Raw genomic sequence first — 22,842 nt, 5'->3', positions numbered from 1 at the left:
TCAGAAACTTTAATTAAAATGCAGGAACTTTAATTAAATAGTTGACATTTGCAGTAAGCAGTTTCTTATTTAACTGGAATATTCTCAAAGTCACAAAAGGGGATTTAGGTACCCACTTCCTGTTGACTTTCAATGGAAGTTAGATGCCTAAATCCCCTTTGTGCCTCTGAAAATCTCTCCAAATTACTCCAGATCAATAAATTACTTGGCCACGTTTGCTTTGTTCCTGTGTTTGTTACATTTGTCAAGGAGTTAAGATCAATTTAGTGTAAAGTTTTGGTAGGTTGTTTATCTTTTTTACATTTTCTTCCAGGCTAATGGTAAACATTTTCAAAAATGTCTAAGTCCCAGGATTTAAGAGCCTAAGGTTCAGATTTCTTTAAAGCAGTTTAGGCACATTAGCAGGCAGATAGATTACTAAATCCACTGTGTTGGCTCCACTGATATTTTCAAAGACTCAGCTCAGGCACCCCTGGTTCCCATGCCTGTGGTGAGTTCTTGCATGAGGAAGGTCAGATGCAGACCACTGATAGGGAGGGGCAGCACAGCACACACACAAGACAACCAGGGGCAAAGGGAAACAGAATGAGTGTGAGAGAGAAAGAAAAGTAATTTTGGCTGCTATGACATGGGCTAATTAAAGTGTCTGACCTGGCTCAAGGGCCTAAATCCCAGAAGGTGTTCATGGCTGAGGATCCTGAGCAAAGGGAGGCATCTCTCTCTGTCCTGTCAGCCACGTGCACCTAATCAGCAACAGTTGGCTAGCTTAGATGGTTCCCAACTCAGCTCACCAGGTTCTGAAAATCCCTTTCTTAGGTGCTTAACTATCCTCACATACTCTATAGGGAGGCTAAATTTGGGGCTGAAAACTTCTTGATGCAGAGGGCGATCTAGGGGTTAGGCATAGCTCAGCTGAGCAATGCCTAAATCCTTTAAAAAAATCTGGCCTGAAGCACGTAAGGATATGTCTACACCAGAATAAAAGCATGGGCGTGGCAGGCCCAGGTTAGCTGATTTGGGCTTATGGGGCTTGGGCTTTGGGACTAACATTGCTGTGTAGATATTTGGGCTTGGGCTGGAGCCTGGGCTCTGGGACCCGCCCACCTCTCAGGGTCCCACAACTCAGGCTCCAGTCTGAGCCCAAACATTTACACAGAAATTTTACAGGCCTGCAGCCAAAAAGGAGTTGTGGGGGTCGCCATGTTATTGGATGGGGAGTTGCAGTACTGCTATCCTTACTTCTGCGCTGCTGGTGTGGTGGCGTTACCTTCAGAGGTGGGCAGCTGGAGAGTGGCAGTTGGTGGCTGGGAGCCCAGCTCTAGAGGCAGAGCCACTGCCAACAGCCACGCAGAAGGATGGCATGGCATGTTATTGCCACCCTTCCTTCCGTGCTGCTGCTGGCAGCCAACAGCTGCCGTTCTCCAGCTCTGAAGGCAACACAGAAGTGAGGGTGGCCCCATAAAATACAGTGGCCTCCCTAAAACAACCTTGCAACTTCCTTTTGGGCCAGAACCCCCAATTTGAAAAACGCTGGTCTCCCCTGTCAAATCTGTACAGTCTAGGGTAAAAGCACACAAAATATCAGATTTCGCAGAGGGAGACCAGATTTCACAGTCCGTGACTTGTTTTTCATGGCCGTGAATTTGGTAGGGCCCTAATTATGGCAAGACTTTAATGGTACCTACAGGTAGTGACGAACACTGTTATTGTGGGTGTCAGGTTTCCCTTCCCACTCTGAACTCTAGGGTACAGATGTGGGGACCTGCATGAAAGACCCCCTAAGCTTATTCTTACCAGCTTAGGTTAAAAGCTGCCACCAAAGTGTTACACAAAGAACAGGGGAAGTGCCCACTTGGAAACGTCTTCCCCCAAAATATCCCCCCAACCACTACACCCCCTTTCCTGGGGAAGGCTTGATAAAAATCCTCACCAATTTGCATAGGTGAACACAGACCCAAACCCTTGGATCTTAAGAACAATGAAAAAGCAATCCAGGTTCTTAAAAGAAGAATTTTAATTGAACAAAAAACTAAAAGTATCACTCTGTAAAATCAGGATGGTAAATACCTTACAGGGTAATCAGATTCAAAACATAGAGAATCCCTCTAGGCAAAACCTTAAGTTACAAAAAGATACAAAAACAGGAATATACATTCCGTTCAGCACAACTTATTTTATCAGCCATTTAAACAAAGCAGAATCTAATGCACATCTAACTAGATTGCTTACTAATTCTTTACAGGAGTTTTGCATTCCTGCTCTGGTCCCAGCAAAAGCATCACACAGACAGAGAGAACCCTTTGTTTTTCCCCCACTCCAGCTTTGAAAGTATCTTGTCTCCTCATTGGTCATTTTGGTCAGGTGCCAGCGAGGTTATCTTAGCTTCTTAACCCTTTACAGGTGAAAGGGTTTTTCCTCTGGCCAGGAGGGATTTAAATGTGTTTACCCTTCCCTTTATATTTATGACAGGGGGTTATTCTATAGAAGTTGAATTTAGGAACAAAACCCATAAGGCTCAAAATCTTTGTACATCATCTGTTATATGGCTATGCCTACACATACAGTGGCATGTAGAGTACAGACACTATATGTGTAGCTACATGCCACAGTGAAAGGCTCTAGTAGGGGGGAGGCAGTGGGGAAACGCTCTGGCTGTTGCTTGCACCTTTCATCACTGCCTCCCCCTGCTAGAACTTTCCTCCACTGCGTCCCCCCTTCCCCACAACCTTTCCCCACTGCTGGAACCTTTCACTGTGGTATGTAAAGTCTCTGACATCAGGGATGCAGCAGGACACCACACTGCTAAAAACAGCAGTGTAGATATGGGAGGCACTGCTAGGGCATGTAGGAGCCGTGTAGGGTATGCACCCTGTGGGTTCAGGTGTGTAGGGCACTCTCTTCTACTCACCTAAGCCATGTCTGACCATCTACACTGCTATTTATATCCATGCTAACTGGGGATCTAGGGTCTGTACTCTACTCACTGCAGTAAGTGTAGATGAAGCTTATGTTTAATATAAGTGTCCAATAATTGTATTGAATATTTTGGAACAGCTGGAATATTCCTCTTCCAACTCTCTTTCCCTGAATAAGGATGAACCCAGAAGACAGAGGATACCAAGACTTTTGTGGGGAGCCTTTGCTTTGAGACTCATGACATTTTGGAGTCAGGGTGAACCAAAAATAAACTGAGCAGCTGCTGGCAAATTTTTGACAGTGTTAAATATGCTTTGATAACAAAGCTGTGGGAACTGCCTGTTCAAGACTTGCAGAGTGTTTAATATCCGCTTGATAAACTGGTGAGGGGGTTGATACTGTGGTAAAGTACTTTTTTCTTTTTTAAGTTTACCCACTGAAGTGCTTCTTTCAGCTTTATGTGTGGATGTTTATTTAGATGAGATTATAAACTTTGGCGGAAACACGTTCTCTAGTGATTCATTCCCATAAAATGTCATGCATTACATTGGAGTAGTGTAAATGTTATGTTCTGGTTTGGGGACCTGGATGGCTTTGCCGTTGATGTCTAGTTGACAATATGGTTTATCCTTTAATGTTTGAATTGCATTTTTCTCATTTCCTCTAAGACACAGAGACAATTGGCAGTAAGATGGTTTAGGAGAGAGAAAAATAAACTCTAAAATCAATTCTAAAGTTTCATCTAAGAATGCAGATGGTAGAGTTGCAAGATTTGCTCCCTTTAAGCTTGTTCTGATATTCTGTGTGTGTGTGTGTGTGTATACACACACACGAATGGATGGATTTACTCTTCTTTACAGGAACAGCTAAGTCTCTTGCGCATTCAGATTCTCCCATAGTTGGAAGTGTTGTGCTTTGGGCTTTTGGTGCTACTAAAATAGAAGTAGCAGCTAGCCATGACATCTAAATTGCCCATGATTCCATGGGCTTAGTGTGCGCTTATCTCTACTTTTTAACGTGTGTTTTTAGGAGGGGTAGGTATTTGCTATTTATTAGATCAATGTAGCTTGAATGACTTCAAGGACTGAGAGCTGTTCTCATGTTGTTAGACATTTTGATGCTTCCCAAAAGCTATTTTTACCCAAATATAAATATTACACAAAGGTTACACTTAAAATTAAGGTTTGTGAATTTCTAAAAATAGAGATTGTTTTCCATTGATTCTGTAAAGTTCAGAAAGAAAGTTGCATGTATTGTAATTTCTATAAGCTTGGACAATTGTTTCACTCAATCCAATATACTGAGTTAAGGAATTCTCCTTTCATTCACAACAGTTAGACACTGGTATCACTCCATTAACTTCAGTGGAGTTTCTCCTGATTTACACCAGTGTAATCTGGAGGACAATATCTCACAAGTGTTTCACATGTCATCCACAATGCCTTTTATTGTTGCATTTATTTAGTATATTTATTAATCAATTGTTTATTCATTTTTATAGATAAAAAAAATCAACAGGAATTTTCCCGTAAACCAGCAGGTAAGAAAGAGAAACATTTGGAAAATTAATAATTTGCATAGCATCTGTGTTGGAATTGTTTTGTTGCTCTGTTTTGTTTTGTTTTTTTCAGAGAAGATAGGGATGCTAGCTCTTAATCGGCTTCCTTTACACTAGATCATTGAAATGAAGGGATGTTGAGGTGTTCAAGAAAAGAAGGATTTTGTCCATTGTTTCCAAAATGCATCTACGTTTGTTTCTACTTTTATAATGAAAAGAGGAGTGGGATTATTATATTCTATATACTGATATACTGTGTCTTGAGAATGAAGACATTCTGAAAAATTCTCCTCTTTGGTGACACTTTCATTTTTAAAGCTGACCTGGATTTTTAAAAGAATTTTCCCTCACTCTCACTCTTCCTAAAAGATTGTTAATCATCCACAGAAGTAGAGAATGTATTTGCACCATAAGTATCTATAAGAAATCTGTTTTCACTGAAGATGTCAATTCACCTTGAGCTTCTTCAAGAACAGCTACAGTAAAATCACTTAGTATTCAGTAGCATAAAGGCTGCTGCTGACTGATCTGAAAATAAGGAAAGACAAAATTGCTTAGTAAACAAAAGATAACTAGCAAGTTAAGGTTTTAATGATCGGGATTTTTTTTCTGAATTCATCACTCAACTTTAATTACCAATCAACAAAAATAATACAAATATAAATAATAAATATAATGGTTCAGCAGGCTAGTATATACGTATGCAATGCTTTCTGCTATTCTGAACCTCCTGGCACCAGTGATTAGAATGGCATTTGGTTCTTCTTCATTAGAGTTTCATTGGCTTAAAAATAACTTTCTTGACTTGAGTAGCTTGTTGGGCATGCTATCTATAAAGGAGTCTGCAATTAATTCATTCTTCCCTCAGGACTTACTATAGAGAATTTCAGGGAAGACAGCCAAAATATCAATTTGAAAGGAGGTAGACAGATTAGAGAATTTCATATATAGAAAGAAAATAATTTACTGATCTATGAGGATGCAGGAATTTGGGAGATCTGTGATTTCAAAATCAGATGTCCTTCCTGGCTTGATTTGAACTGAAGATAAATATTGTGTGGTCTTAATTGAATAGTGTATATCTGTTTGGTGAGGAAAAGATTCCAGTAACACACAGATTTAGGGCTAGTTTCTGTCTTCTAATATATAGCTGGCACCAGCATGAACTTCAGAGAAGGATCAAGCCATTTTGTTGTTCCATTAACCGCACATTATTTATCTGTTAATTAAATTACAGTCTTGTGTACCTTTGTCATTGCCACATTTATTTTAGTAAAATGAGTTATTGTCTATCTGAAGTTGAATAACTATGGGGATACAGGAACTAACTGGTTTGTTTTATGAAAGTACATTATTAATGTGCCCATGTAATAAGAAACCATGAACTCTGAAATTGTTCTGACTGGGAAATTAGTTTGGGGGATTTTCTTAACAATATCATATTTTAGCTATAGTGATTAGCTCAAACTTTGTATATTTTTATTTGTTTAGTATGCAAACACTTTCAGGAAAATAGCTTCCTCATTTTTTATGTCCAATTAAAAACCCATGAACACGTAAGGTGCTATATAGTAAACAATAACAGAAACTAGGGTAGGGCTCAAAATGGGTTACTTTAATACATGTGAACAGCTTTACACACATGAAGTCCCAATGAAGCAAATAGGTCTACTCAGGTGAGTAAAATTACACATGCTTGCCCTGAGCCCATATTGATCAGCTATTCTAATTTAAACATCTTTATCTGACTTCTATTGCAAATAAACCGGCTGACAAACAAGTTATGGAGAATATTATATTTTACTATTACAAATAAGGAATGGCTTGTATGAGTATTTGGCTATCAAAATCAGTTGCAAAATTCAAAAATATTTGGCTGAATATATAAAGATTCAAAAAGATATTGCTGGTTTTTCCATACGGGGGCATTTACTTTCTCATCAATATCCTCCTTTGCTAAAATTTCAGCTACTAAAATAACTGACTTTATTAATTTTAGACATTATTAATGCTTCAGATGTGCATACATTAGTTGGCTTTTTCATCTATGTTGATCTGGGTGTATAGAAGCTTCATACACAATTTTCCCTTGGCAGTGAAATTTGCAAATATATTAGGTGTTTGTTTTTTCATAGTGCAAAAATATGGACCAAAATGTGCACTTTCTTTAAATATAGACTCTGAATCTCATCTAAAGAGACTGAGTTGGTGCCAGAACTTTACTTTGTAAAAACTAGAAGGAGGAGAGGAGATTGAACAGGTCATTGTCACTGAAAGTGATTAAATATATTTATATTAGACTATCATTTTATAAAAGCTATAGCTAAAATAGCATTAGCCCTTTTTGAGCTAAACAGCTAGCCAAAAATTTGGGGTCTCTTAGGTTGTTCCAGTTAGGCAGAGAAATTGGTGCAATTCTTTGATGCTGTTCTGTTTATTTACAAAGAATGTGCAAAGTCCACAGACGGAATCAAACAGCAAAAAACTTGCTTTTATCGCAGCACCAGAAACACTCTTTTCAGCTTGCCCCTCTGACCCCAAAACCTCACCTTCTACGGTCAGACATTATGTTTTCAGCAGGTCCTTCAGCCTGTCTGTCTCTCTCTTTTTCGTTCTCTGTATTCTGCTCAGGTTAAAAAAACTTAACTGTCAGGGTAGTTAAGCACTGGAACAAAATGGTAACAGGCGTTGTGGAATCTCCATCACTGGAGGTTTTGAAAACATATTAGACAAACACCGCTCAGGAATGGTCTAGTTATTATTTATTCCTGCCTGCTGAGGTCCTACTGAGGTCCCTTCCAGTCCTACACTTCTATGATTCTATGATGGAAAAGGGTCAAAGGAATAGGATGTGTCCTTAAGGGGCTGGGTGTCAGGAAGGTTCTGGGAAATGGGGAGAATAAAGTTAGGGGAGGCTGAGGAAGGAGAATATAACAGTAGTGTGGTGATGGCTGTAAAAAAAATACCACTGTAAAATAAGCACAATCTTAGAACCGAATGATATTTTTATTTTCTCGGAACCCTATCCATTCTCCATATCTAATGCTATCTAATAAAATAAATACAAGTAATTGAAGAAAAACCTAGATTTAAATTACAGTTTCATACATTTTGTGCGGAAATCCCTTCAGTGGAAAGAGGATCAGGCCCTTTATCAGATAGGCAGGAAGGTTAGAATATCTCAGGGTGATAGCCAAGGGCTTCTATATTTGACCTGTTCCTCCTTGGCAGGAAACACAGATGTCACCTTTTCTTGGAGCTCATCACTGTTTTGCAGCTGTTGTATGAAGCACTGACAATGTCAGCTCCTGAGAGAGACAGGAGGCTAGAGTGAGTTCAAAAAAGTAACACTGACTTCTTTGTTGACCCTTACAACACTGCAGACTAATATACTTTTTTTCCTCGGTAAAAGGACATGTAGTGTATATCCATTTGCGGGTCCTGATCTCATACACTACCCCTTCATGAGTACCCCAACCCTCCTGTATGTTGTTCATCCTAATAAGTCTGTAACTTCTTGCCAATGGACAAATCTCAATCTGAAATCTACCTCACAGCCTGCCAGAGACCTCCTGGATTAGAGATCTCAAACAGACCTTCCTACCAACCTCCCTTCTTGGCAAGGGGAGCCAAATTCACCTGCCTCCCAGCTGCTGGAGATCTTGCTGCTAATTCTGGGTATGTTCCCTCACCAGCTATTGGGACTCTCAGTTTTCATTTGTGATCCACATGGAACGTGCATCATGATTGGAAAGTTAACAGGGTGTTGAGATATTGTTCAGATGAGAATTAGTTTTAAAATGGAGTTAGGGTTTAGATTTAAGGCTGAATCATAGCTAGCGGCTGAGTTTGGATTCAATGGTAACATATTCAGTGCTGCCAAGTGAAATTTTTGACTGAAAATTTCAGAGACCTGGCACCTTCTTAAAGAGTGAAACTTTCAAAATCCTTTGTTCTCATGAAATTTCAGCTGCACCCAAACTTTTCTAGTTTTTTATCCATCCTAGATCCATTCTAATACCAGTGAGAGAGGGCTTGCATTCATGGTTTTGAATCTAATCATCCTTGAAAATTATAAAGGGCTGGATTCAAAGTTAGTTTTGCCCCATATTGGATTAAAATCTAGCAGTTTCTTCCCCCAATTTTAAATGTATACTACATTTTTTTATATCTCATGCGTTAAAATTACTCTGGATTATTTACATGATGCTAAAACACAGGCAGTACCATGTTAATCATGAAACAGGTGTCCCTTCTTCTGCCCATTTGTAAATACTCTCCAATTGGTAATTCAAGGATTCATCACGCTTTTCTGAAGATAGTAACCTGATCAGTATTCCCTTCTTTTTTTGAGGATCATATTTATAGACGAGCTAAGGGAACATTCCAGTAGCTTTCTGAGCACAGTTATTACATTATTGTAAAGTACTTTGGAGGATCACTTTGAGTGTTAAAAGTGCTATGTACGTAAAATCAAGTCTTAATCTATTTTATATCTACCTACCGGACAGTTTGCAAAGAAATACCTGAACTAATCTGCATTGCTGCAATTTTTTTATGATCTCAGTTTTTAAACTTATTTTCTCTTAATTACAAAAAAATATTGTACAACTCCTCAAAGATCAAGAGACTTAAGCACAGGTAAGAAGAAAATGCCTGTGTCTTTAAAGGACAGCCCTGTGCTGTGGATGGTAGAGAACTGTGCAGCTCCAAGGGAAGACTGGGGAGAAATTTAGTCTCAGGTACAGAATTTCCCATTTTCTTGGAGCAGGAAAGCATCCCTCCTTGTGCTCTGTGGAGCACATGGGGTTACACAGGCTGTACCATATTAAAATGGGGCACATTTGCTCACCCCAGTATGTCCAACCTCTTTGATGGTGCAGTGCAACCTTTGAGGTGTGCAAGGGAAGAGTCTGTGCTCAGGAGAGTGCAGTCAGAGGCTGTGCTGTGCAAGGAGATGGTGACTCCTTAGGTTCCCCTTACTGCACTCCCACACAGAGAAGTAGCTAGAATATTTGGTTAGGTTTGTACAATGTTTGGTTATATTCTGCTGTGGATTTCCTTTACATACCCTCAGACTTGTGTGCCTTCACCCCCCCCCTCCCCCCGCGTAACCTTGGGGGTAAATTCAATATCAGGGAGTATATTATAATCAGCTGAGTAATTTTCTATGTTATTGATTTACTTCTACATTAAATTTCACTCTCACCAGTACATTATGATCATCACCCTTCTGTGCTATAGAGGCAAAGCACAAATTGCAATTACATGGTATTAGTGATGAGCTGACCCACTTAAAAAGAAAATGATATGTACATGAGACGCTGCTATTGAGTGATATAATTGATACTCTGTTTAGAGGAAATAGCCAAGATTAACCTTTTATAAGTAAAACAGATAACTGCTCTTTAAGTAATTATACTGAAGAAAATAGCACTGGAATATACTGTCCAATATTTGCACATTGTGCTTACACACTACATAAATGTTTCTTTCTGTTTTAAGAGGCAAATTTCTGTAGCAGGTGAAAATTCATCCAGCCATCCAAAAACTGCTGAAGCTTTACCATTCTTTCTGCTATATTGCCATTCCATTAGCCATTTCATTAGCCACCAAAAATGCCAGCTTCAGGAAGAAATAAAGGGACCTTTACACCAGTCATAAAGGTGAATGTCATTACTTGGGCAGGTTGATAGGTTAACATCTGTTTGAGTGATAGTCATCTGTGCTGAAACATACAAATGTTTTGCTTGTGGGATTATAACCTCCCAAAAGACATCACTTTTATAATATTTTAAAAAGTGAAATGATGGAACAGGATGTTCTGCTAAAAAGTGAGATGTTACTCAAATAAAATACCCTTAATATGGTTCTAGCAGCACATGGGAGACCGTGTTTATGTTCTGCCTCATTTGGGGTTTTTGACTTTGCAGGTCTATTGAGTTAATTATTTTTCAATACATCATAATTGTTGCTCCTCAGAATTGCCACTCTGAATCTCATAACTGACAGTTAATGAACTTTCAGGTCCTATGGTACATCTGTACTATCACCATCTGTTGTCACAGTGAAGTTTTTGATCGGGTTTATTTGAGGGGGAAGAGTCTGTAATGAAGCTCCTATTGTCAAGTGTTTATTAAAACTCTGAGGGGAAGCTGAATTTGTGCTGTTGAATTAAGCAGAAATGCACAATACGGTGTAAATTCTGCGGTGATCATTGCCTTCTATTACATTGTCAGCCTTACATGCAACTAGGCATAGATTACTCCATAACTTAAGGCCTAGAAATTCTTATATTGATTAAGTATTTACATTTCACTTGAACAAAAAAGGAAATATACATATATTTAAAACTTACACCCCTCTTTCTCTCCATGGAGGAGATGGGCTGTAAAGTAGAAGAAAAGATGTCTGTATTAGAGTAGGTTTGTAAACACCAACAAATGTTATTTGTTGGTATGTCTTTTAAAGAAAAAAGTATTAGATGTTGTATATTGGCGTTGTTAAGTCTTCAAAGAAGTTGGATGCTTTCATTGGAAGTGTAAATAGTACAATGACAGGCCCATTACAAATGACTAAGACAAATAAAGGATTTCTGTTTTTTCTAAAAAGTGATATTTGGAAGATGTTTGAGCCAATAGTTGATAGTGTGAGCAGCATTTGGTAAAGCAACAAATGTTCACTTATGATTTTAATAGTTTTACGTTTGCATTCTGGTCACTTACATTTTATTGTTAGATTTTGTTTTTTTAACTCCCATCAAAACAGGCACTGAAGCAAGCCTGTTTCACAAAGAAATAATGTTGTGCAAGCAGAGCATTTGTCTACAAACAGATGTCCTAAATGATGGCCATGTGGTGGACCTCTCTGTCCTCACACGAGGTGCCGAAAAGAGGTGACTAACCCAAAACATGAACTTGTCACAATAACACTTCAACTTAAAAGGCAGGTTTCTCCATTATATCTAGGCATATTTAGAAAGGCCAAATATGGGGACAACACCCAACTCTCTGTAAAGCTCAACTTAATAAACTCAGCTTAGTGCATACTTACCAGATGTGGATTTGTTCTTTATGATCATTTTCGAATTTTCAGCTGAAGATGATGTTAGAACTAAAGTCACTGTAACCACTTATTGTGATGCCTTCTTTACTGCATGGAGCGAGAGTCTAAAAGTTCCCAAGGATAATATTATTTTTATTAGACAAGAATGAAAATCTTCAATAAGTCTACACAAATATTATTTCTTGGGGAATTGTGTCAATTAAATAAACTAATTGGAACCAATGAAGCAGATACTTTAACTAGTAGTATCTGCTCTTGAAGAAACACATGGGACTCCAAGAACCTTTTGAAGTTATTTTTAATTACAATTTACCGGGGGGGGGGGAGTGGGAGGGAATGTCTACAATGGCATCTTATTTTTTTCATTCCCTGTCTTATATGTGCTCAAATAGTTGGATTGCACCTTCTATAATATTGTGGCGTCTATGAAAACCTGATCTGTCACTTCCCTTCCTAACGCCTAAAAATATAGCACTGCACAGCTTTACCTATCACAGTCAACTATTGATGTTCCTCTTTTCTTTAACAAGTGGGACAAGAAATACAATTGTGAGAGATTTGTGTAATTGGAGGCAGTGCACCCCGTTGGATAGGGCACTGGATTGGGACTAAGGTGACCTGGGTTGTACTCCCAGCTCTGCCATTGGGCTGCTTGGTGAATTAGGGCAAGTGATTTCACCTATTTTTGCCTTAATTTCCACAATGGTAAAAGGAAAATAATGCTACCTACCTCCTTTGGTAAAGTGCAAGGAGATCCACAGATTAAATGCTATCAAAAAGTTAATATTATTCTTATCATTATTTTAATACCAGGAGCAGAAACTCAGTAGACACTAGACATTTTATTGGTGTATCCTTTTCACACTGTGGCATATTTAAACTTCATCATCTAATTGAGATAAAATATTTATTCCATTTTTCATTTTCTTAATATCTTTTATAGAATATTTGGCATCATTTTATTGCATCATCATATTAAAATATTGATCATCTGAATTAAATCTCTTCAGTCTGCTGCCTAGAACGTGCAAATATACAGCTGCCTACAAATAATAGTGTTGTTTTTCATGGGAGGCCAGGGAAGAAAATCTATTAAGGCCCTATATCAATGCACTTTTAAAGTCCTAGTTATTGATCTCTTAATGAAATACTGCATTTACAATCCTAACTATAGTTTTATCTAGCTAAACAATGTCTTTCTCCTTCTGCGTATGTATGTTTTACATAGCACAGAAATTAGAAACTTCTCAGTAGACAAGAAAAAAAACCAGTTTGTGTAGTCTGTATATGTGTATAAAAATGACACATTGTCAAGCTTACACAGTTAGGCAGGCCAAAGGCAGAAAAAGTTAAAGTTCAGGCTGAAGGCAGTCTTAACCCTGCATGAGAGTAGGGGTTTTTTGGGGTGGAGGCATTGCCACCCCCCTCCCACAACAGGGCTGGCCTTATGCAGGGGTGCTATGGTCAGGGGGATGCCGTGGTCAGGGGGGCAAGGCTCAGTGCTGCAGCAGCCCCCCTCGACTTCCTCCTCCTCCTCCCCCCACAGCCGCTCGGGGTGCTGGCTGGATTGGCAGTGCCGGTGGAGCCCAAGTTGCTGTGTGTGTCCGTGTGGTGAGGGAAAGCGGGAGCCTGGCATGCAGCATCCCCTTGGCAGCAGCAATAGCCCCAGCAGGAAGGCAGCAGCACTGAGTGACACCATCAAGTCCAGCTGTGGCAGCCTGTGCCAGAGTGGTTGCAGCTCCTGGGCTTAGGTCTTTGCAGCAGCGGCGGTTGGGGCTTCTGTCCCCCACCCAACACTAGCCCCCCTCCACATATAACAGTCAAGCTATGCCTATGAGTATATGATTCCTAAAGTAATGTGGTAGGCAGTAGAAATACTTATTGTAATGTTGGTTTATGGAGTAACTGCGGAACAAAACAAAGCTGAGAGGCAATAATTAGTAAAGATATCCCAAGTGGAACTGACATTAAAAATAATAGACTAGCTAAACAAATACTGTGTAAAAGATTTTTTTTTAAAAAGTCAATCTCAATTCATAATGTGTTACATAAAACTTTTTGTCCTTTTAAGCAGTTACTGCTAGTAACAGAGACTGTAACAGGAATGTCATTTACCGAGCAATAAATATGTTGTATAGGTTTAGCACACAGAAGAACATTTGGTTTATATATTCTTGGGCAAAGATTTATGAAGCCCATGCTATTTTACAACACATAGAATACCAAATTTTCAAACCCCCAGTCCTCAAAAGATTGAGGCATTTATTTTTAAATCCTATTGCCAGACTGTCTCCTAGTGACATGCATTTAGAACATAAAAATCAGACTACGAAATCCAAATTGTGGTTATAATGATGAAACCCTGTGCATTTTTCAAAAAAATCTGATTAGATATGATTGCAATGGACTCTGATGCTGTTAAGGATAATTTTTGTCTCATGCTCAAGGCAAAGCTGAGGTTTTTAATGAAAATAAATATAACAAATTCAAGGTGGGACTTCAAAAGCAGTGGAGAACAGTCAGAGAGATTTGAAAAAGTTCAATGCAAGGATGCCTTCAGCATTTCCCCCATTCGTGATGGAGAAGCAATGGTGGGATCAGTCCTTCATGTTCCAGTGTTTGCATATGTGGAGGCTCAGACTGGTGGTGGCATTCCACTCACTCATATCCCTAAAATACTTCAGCTGGTAGTGGTACGTAGGAAGAGCTCTATCAGAGTATCTTCCACAATGGAAGTCTGAAAGAGAAGAGTTGACCTACTGAACAATTTAAAATAAATTGGTTGTGATTCTTAAATTATCTAGATTATTTTAAGAAATCTGACTTTCTGGGTTTGGTGATATAAGTGCCATAGAAAAATAGATTTATAATATAATCATCAACAGTACCATATTTAGTTAATAAGCTATAATAAGTTTAAGATACATGACAGACATTGCGGTGTTTTTAACCACCAAAGAAATGTTTTAGGCTCCAACTCAGTAAGGCAGACATTACTGAATAACATTCCTTCCTTGCAGTTGGTGAGATACATTTTTAGTTTCATTTTCTGCAAGTACAGTTGACAAATATGTTTAATTTATTTTTATAGAACTGGATTCATTGTATTTCTCCAAGCTATTGTCATATAACGAAAATGCTCAGCTCAAAGTCCTAAAAAGAATGGCTAATAATAGTTTCTCCGTTTAATTGCAATGGGAGCTGAATATTCTATGTGGCAATATTGTTAATAAGCCATAATAGTTTTTCTCTCTTCACCCTGACTAATTCTTTAAAAGAAGGTCTTCACAGCCTGTGATAGCAAGTCTCTGTAGCTTATGAAATACTTCAATAGGGTGAGAAACTATCTGTGGGGCAGGTTAAGGAGTATGAAAGAAACCTAAATATAGACAGTAGGATTCATTGAAACATATTGATTATTTCATAAGCTTGAATAGCAGTGTTTTCTTCTAATCTTATTTGTTTTGTGATATCCCGTAGCATGTGGCAGTCCGCCTCCAGCACCAGGCACTCCTGCACCAGGAACTAGAAGTACTCAGTGTTTCTATAATTTGCAAACTTTATTGTAAGCTGCTTGAATGGAAATTCAGGACAATGCCACCCACCTGCATCAACATGTGGGGGAACTTGCTGGGATCAGCGGTGAAAGGGGGATAGTCCCAGTGGCAAGAAAGGGAGACACTCATGCTGGGACGATAGTAGCTCCCCCCACCCCGGGAGTCTCTGACACCTACGGGCCGCATAGGGGAGAAGGGTGCTGACTGGCCAGCATTCCCCAGCTCCTAGAATTTAGCCCAGAGCAGGGGCCATGTGGAGCCTCCTTTGGCTCTGTTTCATCAGCCCATACTACTCATCCAAACTAAGAATGGGAACCTGGCCGAACAGATGCTGCGGGTGTAGCTGGCCACCCAGTACTTAATTTGTACCAGGGCTTGCCAGGGCTAAGCTCTGGCACCTCTAGGCTTGGCCGTTCATAGCCCCAGCATGTCTGGGATCACCACGTCAGTCATGAATGTAAAAAAAAAAAAAAAAGTTGCTTGAGCCCCAGCCCCTCTTTCACTAGAATTAGGCACCTGGTTTGTGGATCAGGAAGGATTCCCCCCCCCCACCCGCCTCCATGGGCCAATTAGCCTAGTGCATTTTTTGCCTTCTTGGCAGCACCTTCAAGCCAAAGTGGGTTGTGTAGGACCATGTTTAGTACCTACCTGAGGTACTTGAGTGATAGTGTTTGTTAGCTGCAATGTCTGGCTGGTTTCCATCACAGTTAAAAGAATGAAATGAACAGCTCCCAGAGGTAAAAGTCCTAGGATTTTGCTGGTGGGCCTTGGGCTCATGTGATAGGTTGAGACCTGGTGGCGCTTGAGGTTCCCACCCTCCTGCATCCTGTATCCCCCTCATGGTGGGGAAGATGCTAGGACTCAGGGAACGCTGAGTCCTGCGGGGGCAGGCTGAGGTGAGCCTACCCCACATTATGGGTGATATGGTAAGGAATCCTGTAACCTCCACAGTGGAACCAGTTAAATGCCTGGTGTAGGAAAGTAGGGTGATGGGCGGGTAGCTTCCCTCCTTTGTGTTAAAGTTGTGGCCTGCCACTTAATTCCATGCATATGTCTGTCCTCATTTTGCTGCTGTGTCCATATAAATAGATTTCATATACTATATCTGCATTCTGAGGATTCCATACCTTTACCTGCAGTATTTATGCATTGCTCCATATTCAGTGGATTAAAAGTGGCTAACCAATAGATCTTAATGAAACTGTAAATGGGGAATCATGACCGATTCTGTGTGGTATGTTTCCAGTGGGGTCCTGCAGGGTTTGGTTCTTGCCCCTATGCTGTTTAACATTTTTATCAGTCACCGATAAAACAAAATCATCACTGGTAAAGTTTGTAGATGACACAAAAATTGAGGGAATGGTAAATAATGAAGAGAACAGGTCACTGGTTCAGAGCAATCTGGATCACTTGGTAAATTGGGTGCAAGAAAGCAATATGTGTTTTTAATATGGCTAAATGTATATATCTAGGAACAAAGAATGTTCTTACAGGAGCGGGGGACTCTATCCTGGGAAGCAGTGACTCTGAAAAAGTTTTAGGAGTTGTGGAGGACAGCTGAACATGAGCTCCCAATATGATGATGTGGACAAAAGAGCTGATACAATTCTGGGATGCATAAACAGAGGAATTTCAAGTAGGATTAGAGAACACTCTACCTTTGTATTTGGCATTTTTTCAACCACTATTAGAATATTTTGTCCATTTCTGGTGTCCACAATTCAGGAGGATAGTGATAAATTGAAAAGGGTTCAGAGAAGAGTAACCAGAATGATTAAAGGATTAGAAAACATGTCTTATAGAGATAAATTCAAATATCTCAGTCTAGTTAGTTTAGCAAAAAGAAGGTTAAAGGGGTGATTTGATCAGACCATTAGTATCTACATGGGGAACAAATATTTAATAATAGGCTTTTCAATCTAGAAGAGAAAGGTATAACACAATCCAATGGCTCGAAGTTGCAGCTAGACAAGTTCAGAGTGGAAAGAAAGCATACATTTTAATAGTGAGAGTAACTGACCACTGGAACTATTTACCAAGCACTTGGCATTTTTAAATCAAGATTGGATGTTTTTCTAAAAGATAAACTCTAGGTTTTTATTTTGGGAAAGTTCTATGGCCTGTGTTATAGAGGAGATCAGACTAGATGATCATAATGGCTTTGGAATTATGAATCTTCTTGTACACTGAGACCTCTCCCATTTAAATAGCAATAGTAGAGGGTCCTGAAATTATATCTTTGATAATATTCTCCCGTAATTAGAGATTATGTGTGTGTGACCAAGAACGAAGTATGCTATGATTATAATAGTGTGTATTTTCATTAGTTATGAGATTTTTTTATCTGTTAAATTCAGTGTCTGTTACAAGCATGGGATAAGAGCATTATATAGCTTTTCAGGCCTATTAAAGTTTTATATTTGTCTCTCTAATATCTTTCCCTCCAGATGTTTGGGTGAGGTTATACTATTGCCTTCTTCGATTGTTTTCTTCCAACATAGTTCACTTTCACAAAAGGTGAACAATTGAAAGCTGTGACCTCTGTTTCACCTAATCTGCATTATACAGTGGATACCAATAATAGTAATCATTAGTAATGCCAAACTGTGGCATTTAGTCACTGCTTTGTGATTTTTTTTAGTACTATACACTTTTCTCTCATTTCATCAAATTCACTTTCCATTATCAAATGCACTTGCTTGCTTTTTAAAATTTTGTCCAAAGCTACAACTTCTTCATTTAGATCAAAATTGAGCACTGGAAGAAGACGGCTCTGCTGATGTGTTTGAGGGTAGTGAGCTCTCGCCAGGAATTGCTGCCACCGCATCCTGCTTCCCAGTGCAGTAATGTTTTCTGTCCCTCTTGCTGATGAGAATTTATTCCCAGAAGTCTTTGAAATGTACTTTGACTCAAAAGAATATTGGCTAAGTGTTCGGCGTGCCTCGGGGTGGATAATGAAGCTGCAACAGATCAGCAACTCCTGGATATGGAAGTAATAGATTTGGTTGTAATGTGTAATTACTGTTAAGTGAAACACACTAAGAATTTTTAAGATCAAGAAAGGTACATTGTATTTCCTAGTTAGCAATCATGCTTGAGTACCATAAATTATTTTTAAAACTGAATACCTCAGTACAGTAATGTGTGACTGTTTTGGCTATTACATTTTTATCTTGCCAGTTTATGATAATGCCATATTTTTATTGTGGCATCAGTGATGGTAGTGGAATGAGAGCATACTGTAGAGAATTTAGAGATGCAAAGAATATCTTCACATCTGCTAAGCTTTTTATAGTTTATGGGTAATACTTTGTGGCTGCAAACTGTTACTGCAGTAATTCATCAATAGGACCTAACCTCTTCAATATGTCACTCTCTTAGCAAACCTGTCTGGAAGATGGTTATATGCACTTGGTGGAAGGAATTGATGCCTGTAAAATTTAACTTCAATGAGATAATTCTATAGAGATTTCCATTATACTTTGTATAGCAAGAGAACTGCTGAGTTTGTTAAATCAGTTACACCCAGATGTAGTCCAGTGTTAATATGGCCCAGATTTTAAAAGGTAATTAAGCATTACTCCACTCAGTCTTGCAATGCCTAACTGATTTAGGAGTCTAAATCTCATTTTCAAAAGTGGGTTAGGCACTTAGGACCCAGATCCTCACATGTATGTACAGATTTGGGTCCTAAGTGCCTTCTATGATGAGATTACTGGTTCTGTGGATGAAGGGAAAGCAGTGGATGTATTGTATCTTGACTTTAGCAGAGCTTTTGACACTGTCTCCCACAGTATTCTTGTCAGCAAGTTAAAGAAGTACGGGCTGGATGAATGCACTATAAGGTGGGTAGAAAGTTGGCTAGATTGTCGGGCTCAACAGGTAGTGATCAATGGCTCCATGTCTAGTTGGCAGCCAGTGTCAAGTGGAGTGCCCCAGGGGTCGGTCCTAGGGCCGGTTTTGTTCAATATCTTCATAAATGATCTGGAGGATGGTGTGGATTGCACTCTCAGCAAATTTGCGGATGATACTGAACTGGGAGGAGTGGTAGATACACTGGAGGGCAGGGATAGGATACAGAGGGACCTAGACAAATTGGAGGATTGGGCCAAAAAAAATCTGATGAGGTTCAATAAGGATAAGTGCAGGGTCCTGCACTTAGGACGGAAGAACCCCATGCACAGCTACAGACTAGGGACCGAATGGCTAGGCAGCAGTTCTGCGGAAAAGGACCTAGGGGTGACAGTGGACGAGAAGCTGGATATGAGTCAGCAGTGTGCCATTGTTGCCAAGAAGGCCAATGGCATTTTGGGATGTATAAGTAGGGGCATAGCGAGCAGATCAAGGGACGTGATCGTCCCCCTCTATTCGACATTGGTGAAGCCTCATCTGGAGTACTGTGTCCAGTTTTGGGCCCCACACTACAAGAAGGATGTGGATAAATTGGAAAGAGTCCAGCGAAGGGCAACAAAAATGATTAGGGGTCTGGAACACATGACTTATAAGGAGAGGCTGAGGGAACTGGGATTGTTTAGTCTGCGGAAGAGAAGAATGAGGGGGGATTTGATAGCTGCTTTCAACTACCTGAGAGGTGGTTCCAGAGAGGGTGGTTTTAGACTATTCTCAGTGGTAGAAGAGGACAGGACAAGGAGTAATGGTCTCAAGTTACAGTGGGGGAGGTTTAGGTTGGATATCAGGAAAAACTTTTTCACTAGAAGGGTGGTGAAACACTGGAACGCGTTGCCTAGGGAGGTGGTGGAATCTCCTTCCTTAGAAGTTTTTAAGGTCAGGCTTGACAAAGCCCTGGCTGGGATGATTTAATTGGGGATGGGTCCTGCTTTTGAGCAGAGGGTTGGACTAGATGACCTCCTGATGTCCCTTCCAACCCTGATATTCTATAATTTTATGATGATTTCAGCAGGAAGGCTCCCAAGTCAGTTAGGCCTTGCAAAGATGAGCAGAGCAACACCAAAATTCCTTTAAACATCTGGCTCTGTGTTCTTGATTCTAGAAGAGGTTTGTATTATAGTGATTTGTGGTTTGTTTTAACAAATTATTTATTGGTAAATTGTCTCTGGAAGCCATTGTACTGTCTGGGTAACTATGAAATGGATTCATTCAAACTATATTTGATTCATTATACACACTTTTGAGAATGAACCTCTTCCTCAAAGGGCCTTTTTACCTGATACAATAATGTGTAATATTTCCTTTCTTAGATATTTGTGTGGTTTAAAAAGCTTATGGTTTAAGAAATTAATTCCTGTCCAGTAGGCCTGTATCATATTCATTGTATAGCTTTCTTTCTTCTAACCACCGAATGGTCTTGTCGGCCCTCCCTTCCCAGCTGTGGTTTTCTGACAAGTACTGCTCTCTGGCACCTTTTTGTGTTTTCTGTGCAAAGGAGTATGTAGGACCTATCCATGCCTACTGAAGAGTCTATAGAACTCTTCCCATTCACTTCAGTGAGCAGTGAATCAAGCCCACATGACTTTACCCCAGTTATATATCATTTGCATTTCGGAAGGGGCTCAGCAACCTTAGCCAAGAATGTTTAGCTCCTAAAAGCTTCTCAGAGTGTAAAAAACTATTTTGACCTTTAGCCTTCCAAATAATTTGTGGGTCAGAAAAAAGTACCAGTGATACAAGTTGTATTTAAAGTGACATTGCCAAGTACATGTTTTATAGTGTTCAGTTTTTTCTTTTATTATTCATGGTTTGTACTTCCCTCTGATAGGCTTGAAAGTAAAATTTCATTCCTTGATTACTTTGTCCTCTTTCATTTACAAACATTGATTTCTCTTTCAAAAGATGAATCAGCCTCAGCACTGCAATGTAATACTATGGGTAATTTTGTTTTATATTTATACATTCCAAAGCTCAAAAAATGGTGAATTTGGGCTCTTATTGTCTTAAAAAAATTAAAACTCGTTGAGCTTACAGAGTCTTATGTGTCTATGCACAGGCTGCTAAAATGGATGTCCCAACTATGGCAATATGCCACAGCAGAGTGAGTATTAATAAGTCATTTCCCTTATTCCTAAACATCATAAAAATGGCAACCTCTTTAACAGCTTTGCAGCTAAAATGCCTGAGGTTTAAAAGTCAAAATTTGGCTTGCCAATGGTCTTCACTCAGGAGCAGTTTATGGTATTATTCCAGAGAAATTTGATTTTGGTTTCACCAGAGTATGAACATTTGAATATTGGGTTCTGAAAATGAACAGTTATATACACTCAGGCATTGCTAATCGCATCAGTGCCCTGATCGTGCAAACATTTAAGCACATGTATAACTTTACTTATGTGAAGTCACTGAAGTCTATGGAATTGCTCATGAACAGAGTTACCCAGGTGCTTAAGTGTGTCCAGGGTCAGTGCCTAAATTGGGACCCAAGGAAAGGATGTGCAGCTTGTGCATGCTCAGATCGGTTAGCTTTGGAGCGACGAGGCATCCACTTATAAACACACTGTTGTGGCTTGTTGTTGTTACGGTTATTTTTATTTTTTTAAATACAGCAAGTAAATCATGTTACAATAAACTTTTTGAAGGCGACAAAGTCATGGATAAATGCGGACAACTCTTCACTAAATATATAAGTAAGAATTCTGCAGTGTGTACATGTCGGGGGAAAGACTTGTGAATGCTTTGAGGTTGGATAGTACTAAACATGATCAAAACAATTTCTGAAGTTAAGGGGGAGTACCTTTCTACTACTCAGATACAGATTTTTCTGTCTATTTTATCTTTTATCTTCTTTGAGGTGTAGTCATAGGGCAGCCCCTCCTGGAGCATGCTCCACAGCACAACTGGCACACCTGTCTCAGTTTCTCTCCTTCTGAGTCCCCAGTAACTCGATCCCAGGCTCTTTTGCCATAATAATACTCTACCTGAGCTGCTATGTTACAGACACCCTACAAATGTAACACCGACAGACCCCGGTCGTCGACGGGCGAGGTTGAACCTGAGCTCTCTGGAGCTAAATTCATGAGCCTCTACTGCATGAGCTAAAAGCCATATGCCTGTTAGCTAAGGCTGTAGAGCAGACTCTTTTCTTTCTCTCTCTCTCTCGCTCTCCCTCTTCCTGCCACTAGATGGGACATAGTACCACACCCAGGAGGTGTGAGGGTTACACACATATTATAAAATATAAGTCCCCACAAATAGACTATTTGTCATCCCCTGTGCATATAGTCCCTAAAATCCCAAGACTTGTAGTCCCTTGATGGTCCACATACCACACGGTGTCTTCCACCATACCTGTTTTTTTTGTCAGGTCTTTCCTCTCTGTGTGTCAGGACAGCCACGCAGGCCCTTCCAGGTGCTGTACAACCCTGTTCTTCCCAACAGGAACCCCCACAGCCACTTTGCAGGGAGACCATCCTAACCCAAAGAGCATTCATCACTCCCCCTGGACCATGAGCCCACTCCATTCCTCTGACCCAGCTGTCCAATGTGGAGAGATGAACGAGTAAGCCTTTTCACCGGTCCTCTGCCTTCAGCCCTCTCTGGCCCTCTGCTTCAGTTCTCCAGCTTAGAGGCATCAACAGGCAATTCTCTCTGCTGCTCTCTGGCCTGTCTCTGGGTAGGTCAGTTGGCAAATCCTTCTTGCTGCTTTCCTACTTTCAGCCTTTCCCAGGAATCTCTTCCAGTCTTAGTCTCTGGCAGTTCTCACCTACCCTTTTCCTGACTGACTTCTCTGAGTCACCGGGTCTCCCCATTTCTGATTCTCCCTGATGTCCCGTC

General features: G+C 39.9%; 1 protein-coding gene across 1 annotated transcript in view; it reads left to right on the top strand.

The window, feature by feature from the left end:
- Positions 1–22,842, top strand: part of SNTG1 (syntrophin gamma 1) — a 242,913-nt gene that overhangs the window by 133,529 nt on the left and 86,542 nt on the right. The window contains exon 11 of the mRNA XM_077808685.1: positions 4,418–4,456. Within this exon, the coding sequence (XP_077664811.1) occupies positions 4,418–4,456 (39 nt within the window). The remainder of the gene's footprint in view (positions 1–4,417; positions 4,457–22,842) is intronic.

This window comes from Eretmochelys imbricata, chromosome 2 (assembly GCF_965152235.1).
Source record: "Eretmochelys imbricata isolate rEreImb1 chromosome 2, rEreImb1.hap1, whole genome shotgun sequence".
Taxonomy (NCBI): domain Eukaryota; kingdom Metazoa; phylum Chordata; order Testudines; family Cheloniidae; genus Eretmochelys; species Eretmochelys imbricata.
The sequence above is the reverse complement of the archived record's forward strand: the minus strand, read 5'-3'. Positions and strand labels throughout refer to the sequence as shown.